Source organism: Diadema antillarum, unplaced genomic scaffold (assembly GCF_040938485.1).
Source record: "Diadema antillarum isolate AM-2024a unplaced genomic scaffold, OU_Dant_1.0 seq00000170_RagTag, whole genome shotgun sequence".
Taxonomy (NCBI): Eukaryota; Metazoa; Echinodermata; class Echinoidea; order Diadematoida; family Diadematidae; genus Diadema; species Diadema antillarum.
This window is the reverse complement of record NW_027271239.1, coordinates 1791832-1810450: the sequence shown is the minus strand read 5'-3', so window position 1 is coordinate 1810450 and position 18619 is coordinate 1791832. Positions and strand designations below refer to the sequence as shown.

The window sequence follows — 18619 nt, the reverse complement described above, 5'->3', positions numbered from 1 at the left end:
GAATACAATTGTAATCAATCCGTCAAAATGAAATTCCCTTCATCAGTTTAGTAGTCTCATCTTGTGACAACGAATGTTTCATTATGTTCATGTAATACACTCAAAAGTTTGATTTTACTGAAGCTGATTTAAATACTGAAACCACCAGTGTTTTGCAAGACTGGCGAATATTGCAAAATTTATCCTCTTCATTCCTTTGTACACATTACATAGAATTCTTAGTCCACCTATGAATCAAGGCACTGAAAATGCTCAAAATGAGTTCATCTATATATATTAGGCCCATACACATACCGTACAATACCACAAGTGCTACATTAGTAGCATTCAGCCTCATAGTTTCTCAAGCATGAAAGCCTCTAGACAATAAAGAGTTGAGTCAATGCATAAAGAATTGCACTGACTTGCACAATATATCAATTCTGTTATAGCCATACAATGTACATGACTTTGTGGACTGGTCACCCTAGAGAGAAACATTTCTACCGGAGAGTGAAGAACAGATATACTATAGACCTCTTTGGTTAAAACACACAGTAACTTCTGTTGCTCATAACTGGGGGAGGGGCGTTTAAAAATGAGACAAAAAGAATATTCAATGGGTTATGCAATGAGTCAGGTGCATTGTTGTGTCAGTGCATCAATCATCTATTGTAAGGCGTTCTAGAAACCCCTAGTTACGGCTGAAATAAAAATTAACATTAAAAAAAAAAAAAACAGCACTCAAACCAAACAGGTTGATAGCTCAACTGTACGTATGGTGTGAATAGTTAATGGTTCCTAGCCTGCCCAAGTGCACTACAATGTATAGTATCAATCATCAATGACTTCCCAAGTGGCTGAGAAAGATGGCTACTTCCTGCGTCACTATAGTATGAAAATGAAAGCTTACAGGAAATACTTTTCTCTGTGCTACATTTAGGTCTGCACAAGAAACACACAAGTGCATCAAGCGGAAAAAAGGAAGTATCAAAACCCGTCTTGGAACAATACATGACAGATGGGATATTTCCGCAGGAGACTGTTTAATGGAGATTGTACGACCATGTCATTCAATGTTTTCTTCTGTACACTGTATGTTACATTGGCGGTATGCCAAAATAACTTTTGTTATATACGGAGACTTCACACACTGTTCAAACTCATCCAAAAAGACATCAACAGCTATGCCACAGGCATGTACTGATGATCATGAGAGCATGCGAAAATGGTGTCCATGATTTCATTTTCAATAACTATGTATCACTTTGTATGTACTGTTAAATGCATCACTCTAGAAGCATATTGTCATGGTATCAGGGACTGAGGGACACCTCAAAATTTTGACAATTTCATTTGTCTGATTATCACATGTAATTCATACTGTACATTATGTATGCAATTCATAGTTCTTTTGCACAGTATGAGCAACATCATCTGTGAGAAAAGAGTCAATGAAATTCTGGCAGTTGAAACAAGTGTGTCACAATGGAAAACCTGATCATGGCTTTATCAAACATTTTAACAGACATTTTGGCTGACTCCTTCCTTTAAGCTGCATGACAATACACACATACAATAGTTTTGTAATACATAAGGACAAACTATCATGGCAGCAACATGAAATCTTTAATATGACTAGTGACAGTGATAGAGTCGGGTGATTCATTACCAATCAATATTACTATCATGTCCATCAATTGGGATGCTCACAACTTTCTGCCATAGAAAGTTGGAACACCATAAACACAATAAAAGACTGATAATCCCCCATTCACGAGTCAATCTCTTTCACATCAATCTGCACATCACAAATCGATTTGGTTTGACAATGATTGTCCACCATGAATAAACCATATATCAATATCTACAGTATCATTAATGGTGGAAACAAACTTACTTCTACATTACAAGCATCTCTGCAAAGGTGATATGATAACAATGAATATTTTTGTACTTGTGACATAAATTGTTTTAACTTCTTCACCTCTGTAGGAAACACAACAAAAAGAGATCTGGAGGGGAAAGAGATACTGAAGGGGGCGTTAAATTTAAAAAAAAAAAAAGAATGGCCATACGTACATAGGAAACATGCTATAAATTTTGATAATTCTGTTAAATCTATGAAGACACTTCTTCTCTTTTTAAATTAGTTACTCCAAGCTATTTCTATACTCTTAACATGCTGAAAATTATCATATGGAGAACTAAAATAACATGTGGATAGTATTTATGTATTTCATGAAAAGGCACAGCAGCAACAAGTTAAGATTTTTTGCCTCTGGTCTTTAATGTCAGACGATCAAGTTGACTATTTTTGGTCCAACATTAGTAGGCCTAACCTCGTCATAGAGGGGAACAAATTATTCTTTATTTCATCTCCTAAAGTGTACTTTCAGCCAACCATTTAGCTGCAGAGGTGTACATGCACATTGTATCTACCCAGTAATAGCCTCAATTCTACAAGAATAAAATTCGACTGGACATGAATTTGAAAATCTAAAGATGTTCTTCTCACAAAATTTACGACCAACCAACACAGGGGTATCTCTACAAAGTGTATGAATTACTCTGGGTTGCCCATTATTGAGCTTCTCAACTTTTTGTAAGTCAAGGCCAACTGTGATTCCTAAAATTATTTCAAGGCCCAAGCATGTAGTAAGATCAAATATGAATCTATTGTATGTTATCTTTGATATTGATATTGCGGCCTGTCTCCGAAAGCTTCACGGCCCATCGGTTGAGAAGCAGGGGTCTTTGGACGCAATGACACAGATCAAAACCATAAACAAACGATGTAGGCATTTCATGCATACCACTTTTGAATTATAGACCATAGATCTTGCGTTTCTCTTCAAGCACATAACAATGAAATAGTCGATTCTCGACTGATGTCGTGGGGCTTCAGGTGCAAATTTCAGCCCCCATTAACATTATCACACACCTTTCTTGAGCTAACTGAATGAAAGTTTGGCTACACTACTCTGCAAAATCGACTGAGTAAATCGTTTTGCTGTTGAAAAATATAAATAAAATTACATTTTTATGACACCATGGTCTGGACAGTTTACTGATATCATTTGCATCAATATCTTATTTCTGCATTTAAAACTTTTGCATAGTTCCAGAAAGTGGCAGTACACAGTCCGTCATGAATACCCTGTCTGAGCACCTTATGTACAAGAACGACACAATATTACCATTAAAAGGAAAAAATAAAGCCTCTTATACATTAGGTCAAGTTCCCAGTCTTTAATATAAGCCATGATGTATCCTTCTGAGATGATGGCTGGAGATTAATTGAAGTACATGTAAGATACTTGCTTCATTGGTATAATTATATTTATACAAATTGTATCACTATGAGATGTACAGTGTACGTTGGCATCAAAGTGAAAAACCTGGCAGTCTTTTGCATATGAAATTTTATCGGCAATCAGTCAAATCAGCTGATGTACTAATCAGTGAAGGAAAAGAAAAGAGAAAGAAGAAACATTAAGTCAGCTGCCTGGAATTACTGTGTATGACATTTTGCTGTAGTCTGAGAAGAAGATAGTGTGAAATGTCAGTTCTCCGGACGATGGGCCTATTCACACTAAAATACTAAGCTCAATTTCCTTTTTTCTGTCGGTCCAAATCCTGGGTAGATGTCAGCAACAATAATATATTCATAGGGTTGCTTTCAGGGTTGCTTGAAATATGATTACAAAAAATAGGCAGTTTTAATTGAAAAACATGATACCAGTCTGGAAAAGAAATGCGTTTAGTTAAGCTCAAAATATTTGTATTTCTGTTAGTTATAGCACATAATCACATTTGTGGTAATACCGGTACTGCAATATTACACAGTTGACATCATTTAGTGCTTCATCAGATACTGATTAATTACATTTGTATTTGTGCACTATGACGCACTGACATGTTTAAGGCAGGACTCCAACTATATTTATGCAAGATCCAGTACCTTTCAAGGACACTTTTCAAATGAATTATACCAACCCTTCCTCTGGGATACTGCTGGCAGGTACTGTTGAGTTAGTTGTGGTAACACGGATAAAAGAAAAGCAGTGTCCAGTCAATGAGGCCAGTTTGGCAAATGCAAAAGTGGACATTGCTGGTGCCTTGCGGAGGTGGAGCAGAGAGAATTTCATCACCGCTGGGAATGCTTGCGACGGCCGATCAATCCAGTGGCCTAGAGTTTAAAGTGTAGGAAAGCTTGACCATGAGGGGGCCAGCAATCTCCTCGATCTCTCGGATCTGCTCCGTGGTCAGTTCCCTCTGCCAGGCATCGATGGAGCGCTCGGTGAAGGCCAGCTCGTAGGGCAGCTTGTAGACACTGCTCTTGGCTGCTTGCACCAGCTTCTGGAGATTTGTCGGTCTCACCGGAATACCTGGAACGGACATAAGAGTTTTGATGGGTTAGTTCAGCTAGAGAGGCATTTTTAGTTCTCTGTAAACCACTTCATAAATTTTGAAGTGTTGTCTCCAGTTATGGGGATTGTAAGTTCACTTTTTTCACAAACATTTTGAAGAAAGCTAGTGTCTTGGTGGAGCTAGTTTACTCTTTGAGTTTATCGAGAACTGGCTTGACACATGTAGTGATTAATGTGTCAAAGTGTGTGTAGTTAGGGTGGAGTGTTTGATGTCAGTGTAACAGGTTTGTACACGGCATGTGTAAATGCGTCTACAAAGTGCATGTAGTGATATGGTGAATTGATTGTCCACTGCAAATTTAACATGTTAAAATGTACACCACAATTCTCTAAAAATCCCCTCTCATCGCCCCACAATTTCCTCAGAATTTATATTTACACACATTTCAAAGATGTTCTGCAAAACAATAAGAACAGAAAGGCTTGTCTTGTAAAAATTTCTACCTGTTTAACCGAAATGCCTTCTCCATTATCCAGTAAATATAACATGTATCTGAACTGTTTGTCACTTAGTATGTCAATGAAGTGGAGTAGGTACCCATTAAGCGGTACTTCATTATGCAGTACCACTGTACTTGAGTTGCATTGAACGCACTCTGTGAGGAAATATGTCTTGGCATTCCTAAGTAGTAGCTGAATGGACTGTTTAAACACAAAAAGAACTCGGCAAAAATGTACCCTCCCCATACTGGCAGAAAGCGTACATTATAAAGTGAAAACAGAAAAGAACCCACCCACACTTCTCCTGTATTAAACTTGTCCAACACTATTTCCAATACTTGTTTCTCAGTACAATGAAAGGCACTCACAGCTTGTAACCTTGCAACGCTCAACTCAAATCAATTTCATATTTTTCATATGGGTGAAATTGTCAGTCGATTTACCCCTCAACATGCCTACTGAGTTGCTAGCCTGTTTCAAGTTGGTCGCCAGCCAGTACCAGATTTAAAGGGAAGATAAACCCCAAGAGCAATGTGGATTGAGTGAAAGCAGCAACATTAATAGAACACATCAGTGAAAGTTTGAAGAAAATCGGACAATCGATGCAAAAGTTATGAATTTTTAAAGTTTTGATGTTGGAACCGCTGGGTGAGGAGACTACTAGAGGATATGACGTATGAGTGGACAACAATACCAAGAAAATATAAAGAAAATTCTGCAAAAATCCATTTTTCATGAAAATTACAAATTCCATCAACTTGATATTGACATATGTTAAGGATAGCAATTATTCCCCCTGCTTTCTGAAAGCGGTTGGTCCATTGCTCTTTCATGATTCTAGAAAAGTGAATTTTTGTTGAATTTCCTTTATATTTTCTTTGTATTGTTGTCCACTCATACGTCATATCCTCTAGTAGTCTCCTCACCCAGCGGTTCCAACACCAAAACTTTAAAAATTCATAACTTTTGCATCGATTGTCCGATTTTCCTCAAACTTTCACTGATGTGTTCTATTAATGTTGCTGCTTTCACTCAATCCACATTGTTCTTTGGGTTTACCTTCCCTTTAAGACACAATACTGTAACGCTGTTATTTTCACATACAGATATTTTCACGCGTGAGGAGGCTGCAGACATTTTTACAAGATGTTATTTTCACGAATTGACACTGAGGCTTATTATAAATGAGCTATTACCCTAGCGCATGGTGACATTTTTTGTGTGCTGTTGAATTTGTGGTCCAACTGGGATTTGTGAAATTCACGAAAATCAAACCCTTGTGAAAATAACAGCTTATACAGTAAAGGGTGAATAATATTTGTCAACTCCAGCAAAATACAGATTGAAAATACAGATAAAGCTTGGAATCATAAAGTTTCCATTCTAATCTGAGCCATGTGCTGCACAAACAAGTGTATGAAATACAAAAATCTTAACACAAAAAACAATTATTCCTCCTGCTTCTTACCTATGTGATTATGAATCTCTTTTCCTGTTTTCTCTGAATCCAAGACAATATCTTCTAGCTTGACGATTTTAAGTGCTCCTAAAGGCAACTCTTCGGCATTCCTCATCACTGCTTCTGTGTGCGCCACCCATATCCACGAAAGAAGTCGCAAGGCAGAATTTCTACTAGATGAATAGTCTGCTCTCAATTTTTCAAATTCCCACGCATACTCCCCGACTGGCAGGCAAGATTTATCGATACTCTCAAAGAGTTCTCTCACTCTCTTTCTTACATCCATTGAGTTGAAAAGTTCTTCTGATTTCCTGAGATAGTTTGCTACAAACGCTCTTGGGTCACGTATAATGTGAATGGCATGAATAGTATTCTTCAAAATGGCATTTATCCATGGCAACTTCAGAGCCCAACCACCACTTTTGAGGAACACAACACCCTGTGCATTAGGGTACATTGCAAGATGGTTCTTGAGGCTCTCTGGAGAATAAGTCTTATAAATAATGTCATTGTTTTCCTTTTCCTGAATTTTTGGTTGTTCCCTAACATCCTTTGCAAGGAGACGCCTGCCAATTCTTCTTGTGTCCAGCAGTTCCTTCGAAAAGTGGACATCGCTCTGTGGGTTTGAGTCTGTTATAGAGGAAACAAACAACTCAGGGCTCCATCTCAGATCTTGAATCCACTGCTTGAGCTTGGTTGAGTGCAAGGACTCGCTGTCGTTCCATTCGCAGGCATCCGTGATGGGATTGACTTCAATGCCATCCCCCTTCGGGAGTTTCACATACTGAGATGGAGCTACCATGTACACAAAGTCAGGATTCTCGTGAAACAGCCAGCTGATGATCTCGGCTCCAGATCCTGGTAAAGATGTAATGACCACAGAGGGCAGCATTTTCTTGTTCAACTGCTTGGAAGGTGGCTGAGGCACAGCAGCACGGGCAAAGTTTTCTTTCGAGTCATCAGCATCACACTCAAACCAGCCACAGTACTGTATATAGCAGACCCAGAGCAGAACCCACAAGAAGCAGACCCCAAGACCCATTGATCGCAGTTTGTTCCTTGGTCTGTACCTGGGTCTCTTTCCACACAAGAAGAAGCTCAGCCCCAAGAACAAGAGTGTCATGAGAAAAAGCCAACCCACCGACCATGAACTTGCTTCGATGCTATCATCAACCAGTGTGTCTTGGGATACACCAAACTTGACAATCTCGTCTGGCCGACTGAGTTTTTTCACAGTAGCGTGACCTGGGTACTTGAGATATCTCAGTCGAGCCACCGGATCGGAGTGCTTGGTGCTGACCATGACTTCATAATCTTCATCGGATGTACCCACAAACATGGTGACACCATCCTCGATGCTCTCAAGGAACTGCAGATTCTTAAGTTTGATTGATGGTCCACAGAGGATGTACGCTAGTCTGGTGATGCGTGGAGAGAGCTTGATGGTCATATTGACAAAGCTAGTCTCACGTGCCTGATACTGAGATGGCTTCTCATTCTGCACGACTGCAACAGGACTCCTGCCGTCAGAGCTGATCCAGTACATACCATACTTCTCTCCTTCTATCATGATCATTGCACCCTGCAGGAGACCCGAGAGCTTGTCCAGTTCGAAGCTGTACTGGACATTTCTGAAGTAAGCAGCCATGTGTGTCAGAGGTGAAGTCTCCGCCGCCTCTACGTGATCAAACACCAGAAGAAGATTGGGATTCAGCAGGACCAATGAGCGATACACAGAGTCCAGCTGCATGGATGGATTGTATGCAGTAACAGCTTCACCACTTACAAATAGAAAACCATGAGATGTAGTTGCCGTAATGATTTCCCCGTGATAGTTGACAAGATCTGGGCTCTTCCAGTCAAGCCACTTAGCACATTCACCAAGCTGCCCTTCCCATGGTTCCATGCAGTGGCTTGTTGGGGAAGGGGAAAATGTGAGAATATTGTTGTAGTAGGACAATTTGGACGAGTACAGCCCATCTGTCACGAACAAACGTCCATTCGGAACAAACTCAAATGTATTCTGATCGGGATGTTCATGGCCAGGGTTGAAGCTGCTCCAACCATTCATGGGCCATGACAAGTACATGTTCCTCTTGACAACGTCACTCATAGCAGCTCCCATGAGATAACTAGACTTGAATGACACAAACGTATCATTGGGGTTATGCGGGTCTGTACTGCTGTATGTCACCACTCCCCAGTCCGGATACAAGTGCATGGTTGGAGTGCCACTAAAAGGAGGAGCCACTGCTGGAATGTTCGCATCATACCAAATGTACTCTGTGTGTATGGTGCACCACCTTTGTGAATCTGCAGGCTTCAGCTTTTCAACATCTGTATTAGGATCAGGTCGGTGCTTCCTTACTTCTCCAGCCAGCCAATTTCCCCAGCCTGTCTTCATGACGTAAGCATCAAGGAACACAACCTGGCTCTCTGGCCCATAGAACCAGTTATGATTGGAGTCTGCAGCACTCACAGTCCTCTGGAACTGAGGCTTGATGGTGTGATAGTAGAACCAAAAATGTTCCTTGACCCATGTGTCTTTCGTGTGATCAATCCTAAAGTGCCGAAGAGCTAAAAATATGTATTGCATGATAGAACGCGATGTGTATGATCCATACGGTACTCCTTCATCTGATGAGCCATCAACAATGTGATTAAAGAGCTTCATATTTTGTTCCAGCTTATAGACAGCAGACTCCACCCACTGCTTCCCTTCTTCAAGGTGAGCATGAACAATTAGAGCCCCATGAAGGAATGCAAGTAAGTTAGATGCTACATGGTTCTGCAAGTAAAAATGGCCCCAAGAGCGGATTTTGGTGTATCTTGCAAAGTCCTTGGTCTCGTTCAGTATCCGCTGCAGATAGAGCTTCTGCCGTTTGCTGTCCAATGTATTGTAAATCCAATCAAATGCTGTAGAAAATCCTGTCAAGGAGTGCGCCACAGGCACTTCATCCGTTGCTGCAGCAATCACTTGCCACTTTGGGTGTCCAGCCATTAGATCCATATACTCCAGGAGAAAGATCTTTGCCTTTTTGTCCTCTGGATGAAGCAAGGTATAGAGGGCCAAGGGCGGCAGATTGTTCCCATAAAGCTCATTCCACTTCCCACCAAACACTTTGTAATCTTTTGGCGGCAAAAATCTCTTTGGGTTGCCCATCAGGATGTTGACAGCAGAGTCTATCTCTTTGGTGATGTGGGCATGAGTGGTGCTGGCTTTGGCAATGAGGTCTGGAATATCTCTCTTGCAGAAGTAGAGGAGGGGATGAGTCGTGTATTTGGGTTTGTAGTTCGAAAAGTCAACTGTCAGTGCATCTGCTGCACACATGAACAGCGGGTACAGTGTGAGAAAAAGGATGTGAATCTCCATCATGCCTTGTAAAACAGTTCTTTAGTCGGGCAATCTCTGCAAGTCTACGACAAAGTTCTGAATGTCATGAGAAATCAGAGCAATTAATAGGCTGTGACAGGCGCCTGGTGCATTTCTCCTCCAACAGATTTTGAACTTTCATGCAGTCTGGAGGCTGCATCTATGTAGGGCAGGACTGACGAGGAGGTGCCAGCTATCTCTGTTCCCTTCCCAATCTGCACACAGAAGAAAAGGAAAATGAGAAAGGATGAAATATTTCAATCCCATAGAGAGGAATGTGGCTTCTAAACTTATCAACTTATTGTAAACATGCATCTTTATACAATGTAATTTACAATACACTGTGGCTGGAGAGACTGTGAATGTAGATAACTATTTCATCAGATCTGATGTATTTATCAATGGTACACATTTTGGGGTCTGATCCTAAAATAGTGTTCACTTGGATTAAATTTTCATATTGACACTTGTATTTCATGGTATGACATATCATATGAGAGCTGAGAATCTGCAGTTTTCAGAAAAGTACATGTCTAATACATTTGACGTCAGACTTTTTCGTAAATTACCAGCAAAACAGGAGAAGTGCCCTCTTTGCGCGACGGGACAGAACTTACTTTTCAAGTAATTTGCACAAAAACTACAAAAGTAGAGGAAATATCAATTCTTATGATAGAGTACCCTTCCTTGGAGCAATTCATATCTGGCATTCATTTTCTCATTATAGTTAAAGTTTGGGTCAACATCTTCATTTTTTCTTGAAAAAATATGTTTTCCAGTACTTTTACACAAAACAAAAAGTCATTTTTCTGTATGATAGACTTGAGTTTGGCCAGTAATCAAGTCAAGGGAATATGTACCTTTCATGGAAAACAACATTTTTTGTGAAATTCTCTTTATATTTTCTACTGTTTTCAATACCCTACATATGTGACATGGGTAGATCCATAAAATAGGGACCCACTTTGTGACTTGCCTATTTTGCCAATAAAATCAGAAAATCAGATTTTTGTTCAACATAACTTTAAAAAACATTCATATTGAGTAAGTCCCTTGAAAACTGACTAACAATTAACATTCTAAACTGAAATTGAAGGAAGTCCGCATACCAAATTGCAGTGTATGGGGAAAAACTGGCTCATTATTGTAAACGGGACACCATTGGTGTCCCCCTTATACGGTATTTCAAACTAGTTTTATGTTTGTTTCAATAGAAGTGATTATTTTGAAATAAGAAATTAACTATACTATTGAAAAAATGACACAACCCTTATTTTTGGTCAGGAAAAAGATTCTTCAGTGTTTCGCGTGTAAGGGGGACACCAAATATTATTTTTGCATTCTTTTTTTTTCTTCAAATTAATAGAGTGGTCAATTTTTGATACCTGTTACAAAGAAACCACAGCTACATTGTAAAATATGCCAATGAGGAGCAATTATTGTTGTGATAAGACACAAAATATTAGCTATCACCGTGCCCCGACGTAATATTTAGGGGGACGCCAAAGCCACGTGTGTGAAAATTATAATTTTGTCTTTTTTTTCAAATTTATTTATTTTACCCCAATTTTCTCTTGAAATCTTTTAAACTATGTGATTGCTACCAAAATAACAACAAACAGTTCAACACTGGTCCTTAAAGGGACTGTACAGTACTGATTGAGGTGGGGATTCATGTTTTGAACATTCCTAAGTGAGATAATGAAAAGCCTCTTATCATATGAAAGAGCATGTAATTTTAAGAAGGATTCAACGTTTATTTTTATGAAAATTGGTTTTCAAATGGCTGAGATATCCAAAAAAGTGAAAAATAGAAGGCGACATGCCACAACTTTATTAGGATCTCTTTGTTTCACCTTGTTTTTGGATATCTCAGCCATTTCAAAACCGATTTTCATCGAATAAAGTTTTGATACCCCTTAGAACTGCATGCTCTTTGACATCTCATAGAGTGGTTTCTGAATATCTTGCAAAACATTAAAAGCTAAATCCTCACCTTGACCAGAACTGTACATACCCTTTAATATGGATTCCACACTCATTTAAGGTTTCTCGGTTAAAATTGTAATTATGGGGACACCAAAACCTACACGTGAAACGTCTTTCTTGGGATTTGTACATGCAGAAAAATGTGTATCAATTGATGCATGAATTATAAATAGTGTTCAAAATTTGCTTGTCTTTTATTATTTTTGACCCCTTAAAACAGAGTTTAATCCACAAACAAGCTGTAAATCTGTCTATCTGGTGTTACAATAAAATGTCACAATTTTGCCCAAAGACGTTGTGATTTTGCACTTTTTGTCAAAATTCATGTGAAACTTTGAAGAAGCGATTTCTATATTTTACTTTGAAAAGGAAGATACTTACTTACCTGAATAAGAGTATTCAGAAGTAAAATTGATTTCGGGTATGTAATCTTTAAGCAATGGCAATATGAAGCAAATAGGCATTTAGACTGGGACCCTTTTTAATGGAATTACCCATATACAATGTACATTTATCACAAATTGTAGTGGTCTTGGTATCCAGTGATGGCTGCACCAAAACTTTACAAAGTCAAACTTTTCAATGCATCATCTAATTTTCTACAAATAGACACTGCATTGATGTGTATACATGTACCTGGGTTTAATTCCCTTTTTCATAACTCCTGCAAGATATTATCTGAAATATTGTTTAACTGAGAATGACCGGTAAGTATTATTTGACTAAATATATGCACAGCTGCAAACACCTCCATTGCCAATGAATTGTTTACACTTTTGTAGTGTGGAAACTTGAGCCAAAAATACATAAGGGCTACATACTTTTTCATTGTCTAGATGTATTTTAAAAATATTTTATTACTATGCTGTATCTTGTGTGTATTTTTGATATTCATGGTCCTTTGTTAACAATGTCTGTAATTCAGCCTCCGGGCTGCAATGGTTATATGGATCAATAAAACACCTTTTCAATTTCCTTTTCAACTTGAATTTCAATACTAAAATTATGCATTGACTGTACAAACTAGTTGTTGAGCACACAATCAGAATGAAATCAGGTACTGCCAGAGAAGTACTACAGTAGCTGCAGAAGGTACAGTGCATACAGATGTAACACCACACAGACAAACTGGCAATCAGAGCAATGCTTCCGCATCTGGTTCTTCTGGTATACAGTGCTCTGTATGTACAATACATGGATGGTGTATGCTGTGATGGCAACAATAATTTGAACTGATCACAGGATGAGTTCCCCTCAGCCTCAACCATTTCTCCCACTATCATGCTCTGACTATTAATTGCCACCCTAATGTATATATTTAATGCATGTTTTGTGTGTTTTTGCTGATTTTAACTACATGAAAATGTAAACAGGCAGATGCACACAAAACATCCAATATCATCTTAGTCTTACTCTTTTATCCCCATTCATACACCCATATCATACATTATACACTGTGTGCAAACTTGGAGACTGCTCATGCTGAATACAATTACCGGTACACAGTGGGGCTGAACAAATACAAATCCTCACGGCAAACACAGAACCAAGCATTGGTTCTTCCCTGCTCAAGTCGTAATACAAACAGAGATATAAGCTCATTTCCTATTCTCTCTCCTAAACAGCCTACAAATTTTTCTGGTGCTAGTCATGGCTTGATGAGCATCACATCCATGCTATAGATATTAATTTGCTGACTGCATTAAATTCAGCATTTGGGATATTTTTTTTTTTTTTTTCGTGATATTCCACGTTGGCACTGTTATCTTTCTTTCTCAAATTCTGTTTCCAGTATTTAATACCTTGGGCATATCAAGTTCTCTAGGTGACACAGATTGCCAGATATATGCAGCTGTACGTTGATATTTTGCAAAAACCCACAGGTAGTACCGGTGTACTGTAAAAGTGGACATTTTCAAGCGACTAATTTTTCGTGCTCGGCCAGGTAAGAAGAGTTGAACTCATGTTTTTAATTAGGTGTAATCAAGACACCAGCTACTGGAACATATGGCAAGCAAAAATATTTGCCTGCTTTTAATTTTGGGCTAGTTTCTCATTGCGCGAAAATTTCTACACCGTAAAAATTTCCACTTTTACAGAACAAAGTTCACTGGCTCAGCTGTATTAAATAATATAGTGAAGTACTTAGAGAATGCTTATAAAGTGCATTACTTCTCTAGATACCGGTACTATATTTTTCTTCATTGTGATAAGATACATTTCTTGATGATCACACACGAACCCATACTGTATGAGTAATTGCACAAATTACGCATGCATGCATGCATTACAATACTGTATGGACGTGCAATTGCAACCAATAGGCCTACTACTATTTACAAATTATATGCTGCATTTATTAAAATCCCCAAAATTTGTACATGAAAGTATTGAAAATTAATGTTTTGGTAACAAACTTATTAAAAATCTGGCCAGTTAATTGTTATGTTTCACTCCATCATCCCTACACAGCTGTAAAATTACATAGCAGAACGTTTTTCAGTTTGGGGGGGGGGGGGGGGGGGGGGAGGGGTATCAAGGTCAAAGCCCCCTTAGACGCACCGGCGTAGCCTGGATAATGATCTTCTGATCTTGGGAGGGTGGTGGTTACTATACGAGGGAGCCAAGCGACCGAGCCCGAGTGAGCAGAGGGAACAAGGGGAGGGTGTGGGAGGAGGGTGTTCCCCCTCCCACGGTGGTGAGAACTTTTTGCATTTTTATGTTGTAAATGGTGCAATTTGATGCATGTTTTTCCATCTTTTATCGACTTGAAACAGCCCCACTTGTTTAAGGTAGCAGGATATTTTGATGTGGATTATTATCGAACAATTTGCCTATAAAGTGGTAGCATGCATATAAATAAACTTCTTATATTACTTTATTGTTACAATTAATTTCATGAACGTTGTCTGTTAAGCAATCAAACTGAAAAGGCATGCTCACAAGGGTGTATAAAGGGATATTTCTCCTCCCACATGAAGGTGATTTTACATTTTCAGACCTGAAATTCAGCGATCTGGTGCAAACTTTTGGTGCAATACTTGGATTTTTTTCTAGCTCCCCCAGCCCCCCCCCCCCCCAAAAAAAAAAAATATTTATGGAAATAATTTAGACTTTTTTCAGGAAAGTGTCAATAGCAAAATCACGGCATTTAGCTCTTATGCCGCGTGTGCATCATCTGTGTGTATGTACAGTACACAGTCTAATGAGGTAGAGGGGGAAGGTGTGGGAGGGGGATGCCCCCTCCCACTCGACGGAGCTTTTGCGTTTTTAAAATCAAGATAAAGTGATCTGAAGCATACTTTTTGTGAGAAATTCGGGTAGTGTGATTTTCCCCCGATTTTTCTTTCTTTCTTTTTTTTTCATGATCCAAAAGTGTGGGGGAGGGGGCTGCAGCCCCCCCCCCCCCCCCCCCCCCCCCCGTTCCGCGGTCCCTGCATAGTGTAGATTCTACACTGTAGAGTCTTCTATTAACTCACTTTGTATGGACATGGCTCTTTTGATGAATGACATCCATAAATTTGTATTAATTTTAGATCTACAAAATGTAGATTAATGGCTTCATCAACACTTTGGTTGTTCTCCCTTTTTTTTTCAACTACACTGTATAGTAATGGTGAGATTAATCTAATTCTTTATTGTTCATTTATCTAACAATAACATTAACAGATAAAAAAAAAAAGATAATGGATTTCGAATACAGCTCAGGTGGCATCCAATTCAAGGTGCACAACCAACGAACATTCACCCTAAACAAAACACTGTTGTAAACTTACCAGGTAAATCATCTACTAGTAGTTTTGCCTTGACTTGTGTAACAGTTTTACAGGTTAATTCATGTGGCTACTAGTATTAGTGCTAGCTACAAAGTAGGCCTACATGTACTACAACTAGACCTCTGCTCGCATGCTCTCATCTAATGTCAATCTAGATGGTACCCGCATTGAAAGGAAAACATGTACAAAGTTCCTTGGGGTATATATTAATGATAAACTTAATTGGACTGACCATGTGAATCATATCGCTACACCGATATCCCACAATATTGGTATATTATATAAAGTAAAAAGCTTTGTTTCTGACAAAGTGCTTTTGATGTTATATAACACTCTTATCTTACCTTATATTTCGAATTGTAATATTCTGTGGGCAACGTCAAAGAGTTTGACAGATAATATCCTTTTGTTGCAAAAGAAAGCTGTTCGCATATGTACAGGGTCTGGTTTCTTAGAACATGCAGACCCATTGTTCTTGAAATCAAAATGTTTAAAAGTAGATGATATACATTTCCTACAGACTGCCCTCTTCATGTTTCGTTCTAAGCAAGACCTATTACCTGTCTCTTTTTCGACAATGTTTCAACTTAACAGTGCAGTTCACTCGTATCCCACGAGACAAGCATCAGATATACATTTAGTGAACCCCGGTACTGCACTAGCCTATAAATCAGTCAGACATAGCGGTCCTGATGTCTGGAATGCGAAGGGGAAGATATCTATTTAATGCAGTTAGGGTCTTTAATGTATGATCTTAATGCAGGTGAACTCCCACTGGCACTAGCACAGCGTTTTAAGAAAAATAGTGATGTTCATAGATATAACACAAGGCAGGCTTCAGGTTTGCACTTACATAACCTGTGCAAGGACACAATTTACTCTTAAAACGCTAGTACATACTGGACTCAGGTTTTGGAATTCGCTTGATGCAAGCATTAAACATACTTCAAGTAAATCAGCCTTCAAGTGTAGGCTTAAGTCTCATCTTTTAAATACTTATTGTGTTGATTCGTGATGTTGTTAAAACAATGTTAACAATGTTAATGTCAATAACTAAAAGTAAGTCCTGTATGTTACATTACAGATGCATATACTTTTATGTCAGACTTCCCTTTAAAAAAAAAGAAGAAAGTATCAATGTATAATATTATTGAAACCCAGTTGTCTTCTTGTCATGTTTTGTTTTATTTTGTTATGTTTTGTTTTGTTTTGTTTGTTTTGTGTTTTTTTTCATGTTTTTTTTGTTTTTGTTTGTTTGTTTTTTGTTAAGTGTGTGTTTTTGTATACATGTATTTTATCGTCTCACATAACCCTTTTTTATCCTTCCTTTCCACCCCCTCCCTTCATTCCTACCCTTGTTTTATGTAAATAATCTCCCTTCACCCCATTACACATAGCCTCCCTTGTCTATTCCCTGTTTACGTTTGGAATTGTGTACCTTTTATTTTTTTTCCCACTACGTATACATATATATACACAATGTATTTTTTTCTATCTTTTATTCCGAGGGACCTTGTCTCACAAGTTATGCTTCACTATGGTCTCCTCGTTTGCCTTTCTCAAAATATTTTTTACCCTTTCTTTATCATTTCACATCTACATGTAATCATATACTTATGTATTTGCAAAAATTTTAGTATTAGTTGTTGTTGTTCCTACATATTCTTGAAAGAAAGTGTCAATGTTATTGTTATGTTATTGTTATATTGCCTATTGTTGGAAGAAAGACAAATGAATAAATAAACTTGAAACTTGAAACTTTCAAAAGGTCGATCAAACATATTCTATTATCAGCTTCACGCTGAACTCCTGGATACTATTAACTATCAAACTTGCTGTGATCATATATTTCCCCTGAAATCAACATTTGAATGGGATTTATGAGAAATTTAATCAATTTAATCAGTATAATTTGCTTATGACTTGACACTTTAAACTTTTTCTTGCTCTCTCTAGTCAATGTCCGACAGGACAAATAGGCACAACACATGCATTTCTTCTTTCCCCCTCATGTTCCCATGCTCTCTTTGTAAATACCCCCCCCCCCCCAACTCCTATCAAGTATCATTCAAACTATTTGCAAGCATATATAGATTGTGTGCACGGGGGTTGCAACGATTTTCAAGTTGCAATTCCTTTGCATGTTCGTTACCTTGAATAATCGTAGCTCTCTTAGTGGAGTTGTCCTGTAAACTGCTTCTTATCAATGTATACTTATTGTATAGGTCTATATTCTGTCTTGGCTATATGAGATGAGTGAGATGTACTTGCATACATTTGTATGCATTCCTATTTTGTGAACACGCATGAAACCTTGAATAAATAAATAAATAAATAAATACTGTCTCTATGTCTGGCACTCTGCTCCACCGGTACACAGCCAGTGGACGTGGCCCGTGGGTGGGCTTGCGCAAGTTGATGAGAAGGAGTTCGAAGTTGGATTACTCACCTATTGAACAATGTCAATGCATGTACGCATGTTGTATTCCCCGCATCATCAAGACGACGGCATACTTCTCCTACAAGACGATAAACAGTACGCTGAAATCGACCTCCACCTCCAGCTCTTGTCGATGACTCTAATAGTGAAATTGGGAAGGAAGCAGGCAGGCACACCGTCGAAATAGCGGTAAACGTTGGGAAGTAGTTTGGATATCGATAGAATGCCCAGCAGTGCCTTTCATGAACGACTTTTCACTTGATGCACCGCCTGCACTCACCCGTGTGTGGAGCTCAGCAGCTAGCAGCGTAGGCAGCGCAAGCGTGTGTGTATGGTCCAAAGAGATTATACCTATGGTCGCACAACGCGTGCACATACCGCACGGTTTTTCGCTTGCCACATCAACAAGCCAAAAAGCGAAGTCCGGTCAATGCGTAGGCTTAAAAACTAGCGCAGATGTGCACTGGTTACCCGAGTCTTTCAATTTTATGCACGGACGATGTGATCTATTATGATGGTACTCCAAACCCATTACAATAACGACAATTCATATCGTAATGACTCACTGTCAAACTTCACACTAACCATTATCTAGCAAATCTACAGAAACTTTACTCGACCCGATATTTGTAATGTGTCTGAGAAATAAAGACTATGCAAAGATCAACTACAGTACTGTACTGGTATGAATGAAAGCTAGTATTTGTCGGCCCCACCCATATGGAAGAG

General features: G+C 38.7%; 1 protein-coding gene across 1 annotated transcript; it reads right to left on the bottom strand.

Moving 5' to 3' along the window:
* Window positions 1–3368: 3368 nt before the first annotated feature.
* Window positions 3369–18117, bottom strand: LOC139728250 (dermatan-sulfate epimerase-like protein). The gene is made up of 3 exons (XM_071639211.1): window positions 17900–18117; window positions 6322–9900; window positions 3369–4370 (listed from the first exon to the last, which is right to left on the bottom strand). Exons 2-3 carry the CDS (start codon window positions 9686–9688, stop codon window positions 4159–4161), a joined length of 3579 nt encoding a protein of 1192 aa, XP_071495312.1. The 5' UTR covers window positions 9689–9900; window positions 17900–18117; the 3' UTR covers window positions 3369–4158.
* Window positions 18118–18619: the final 502 nt, after the last annotated feature.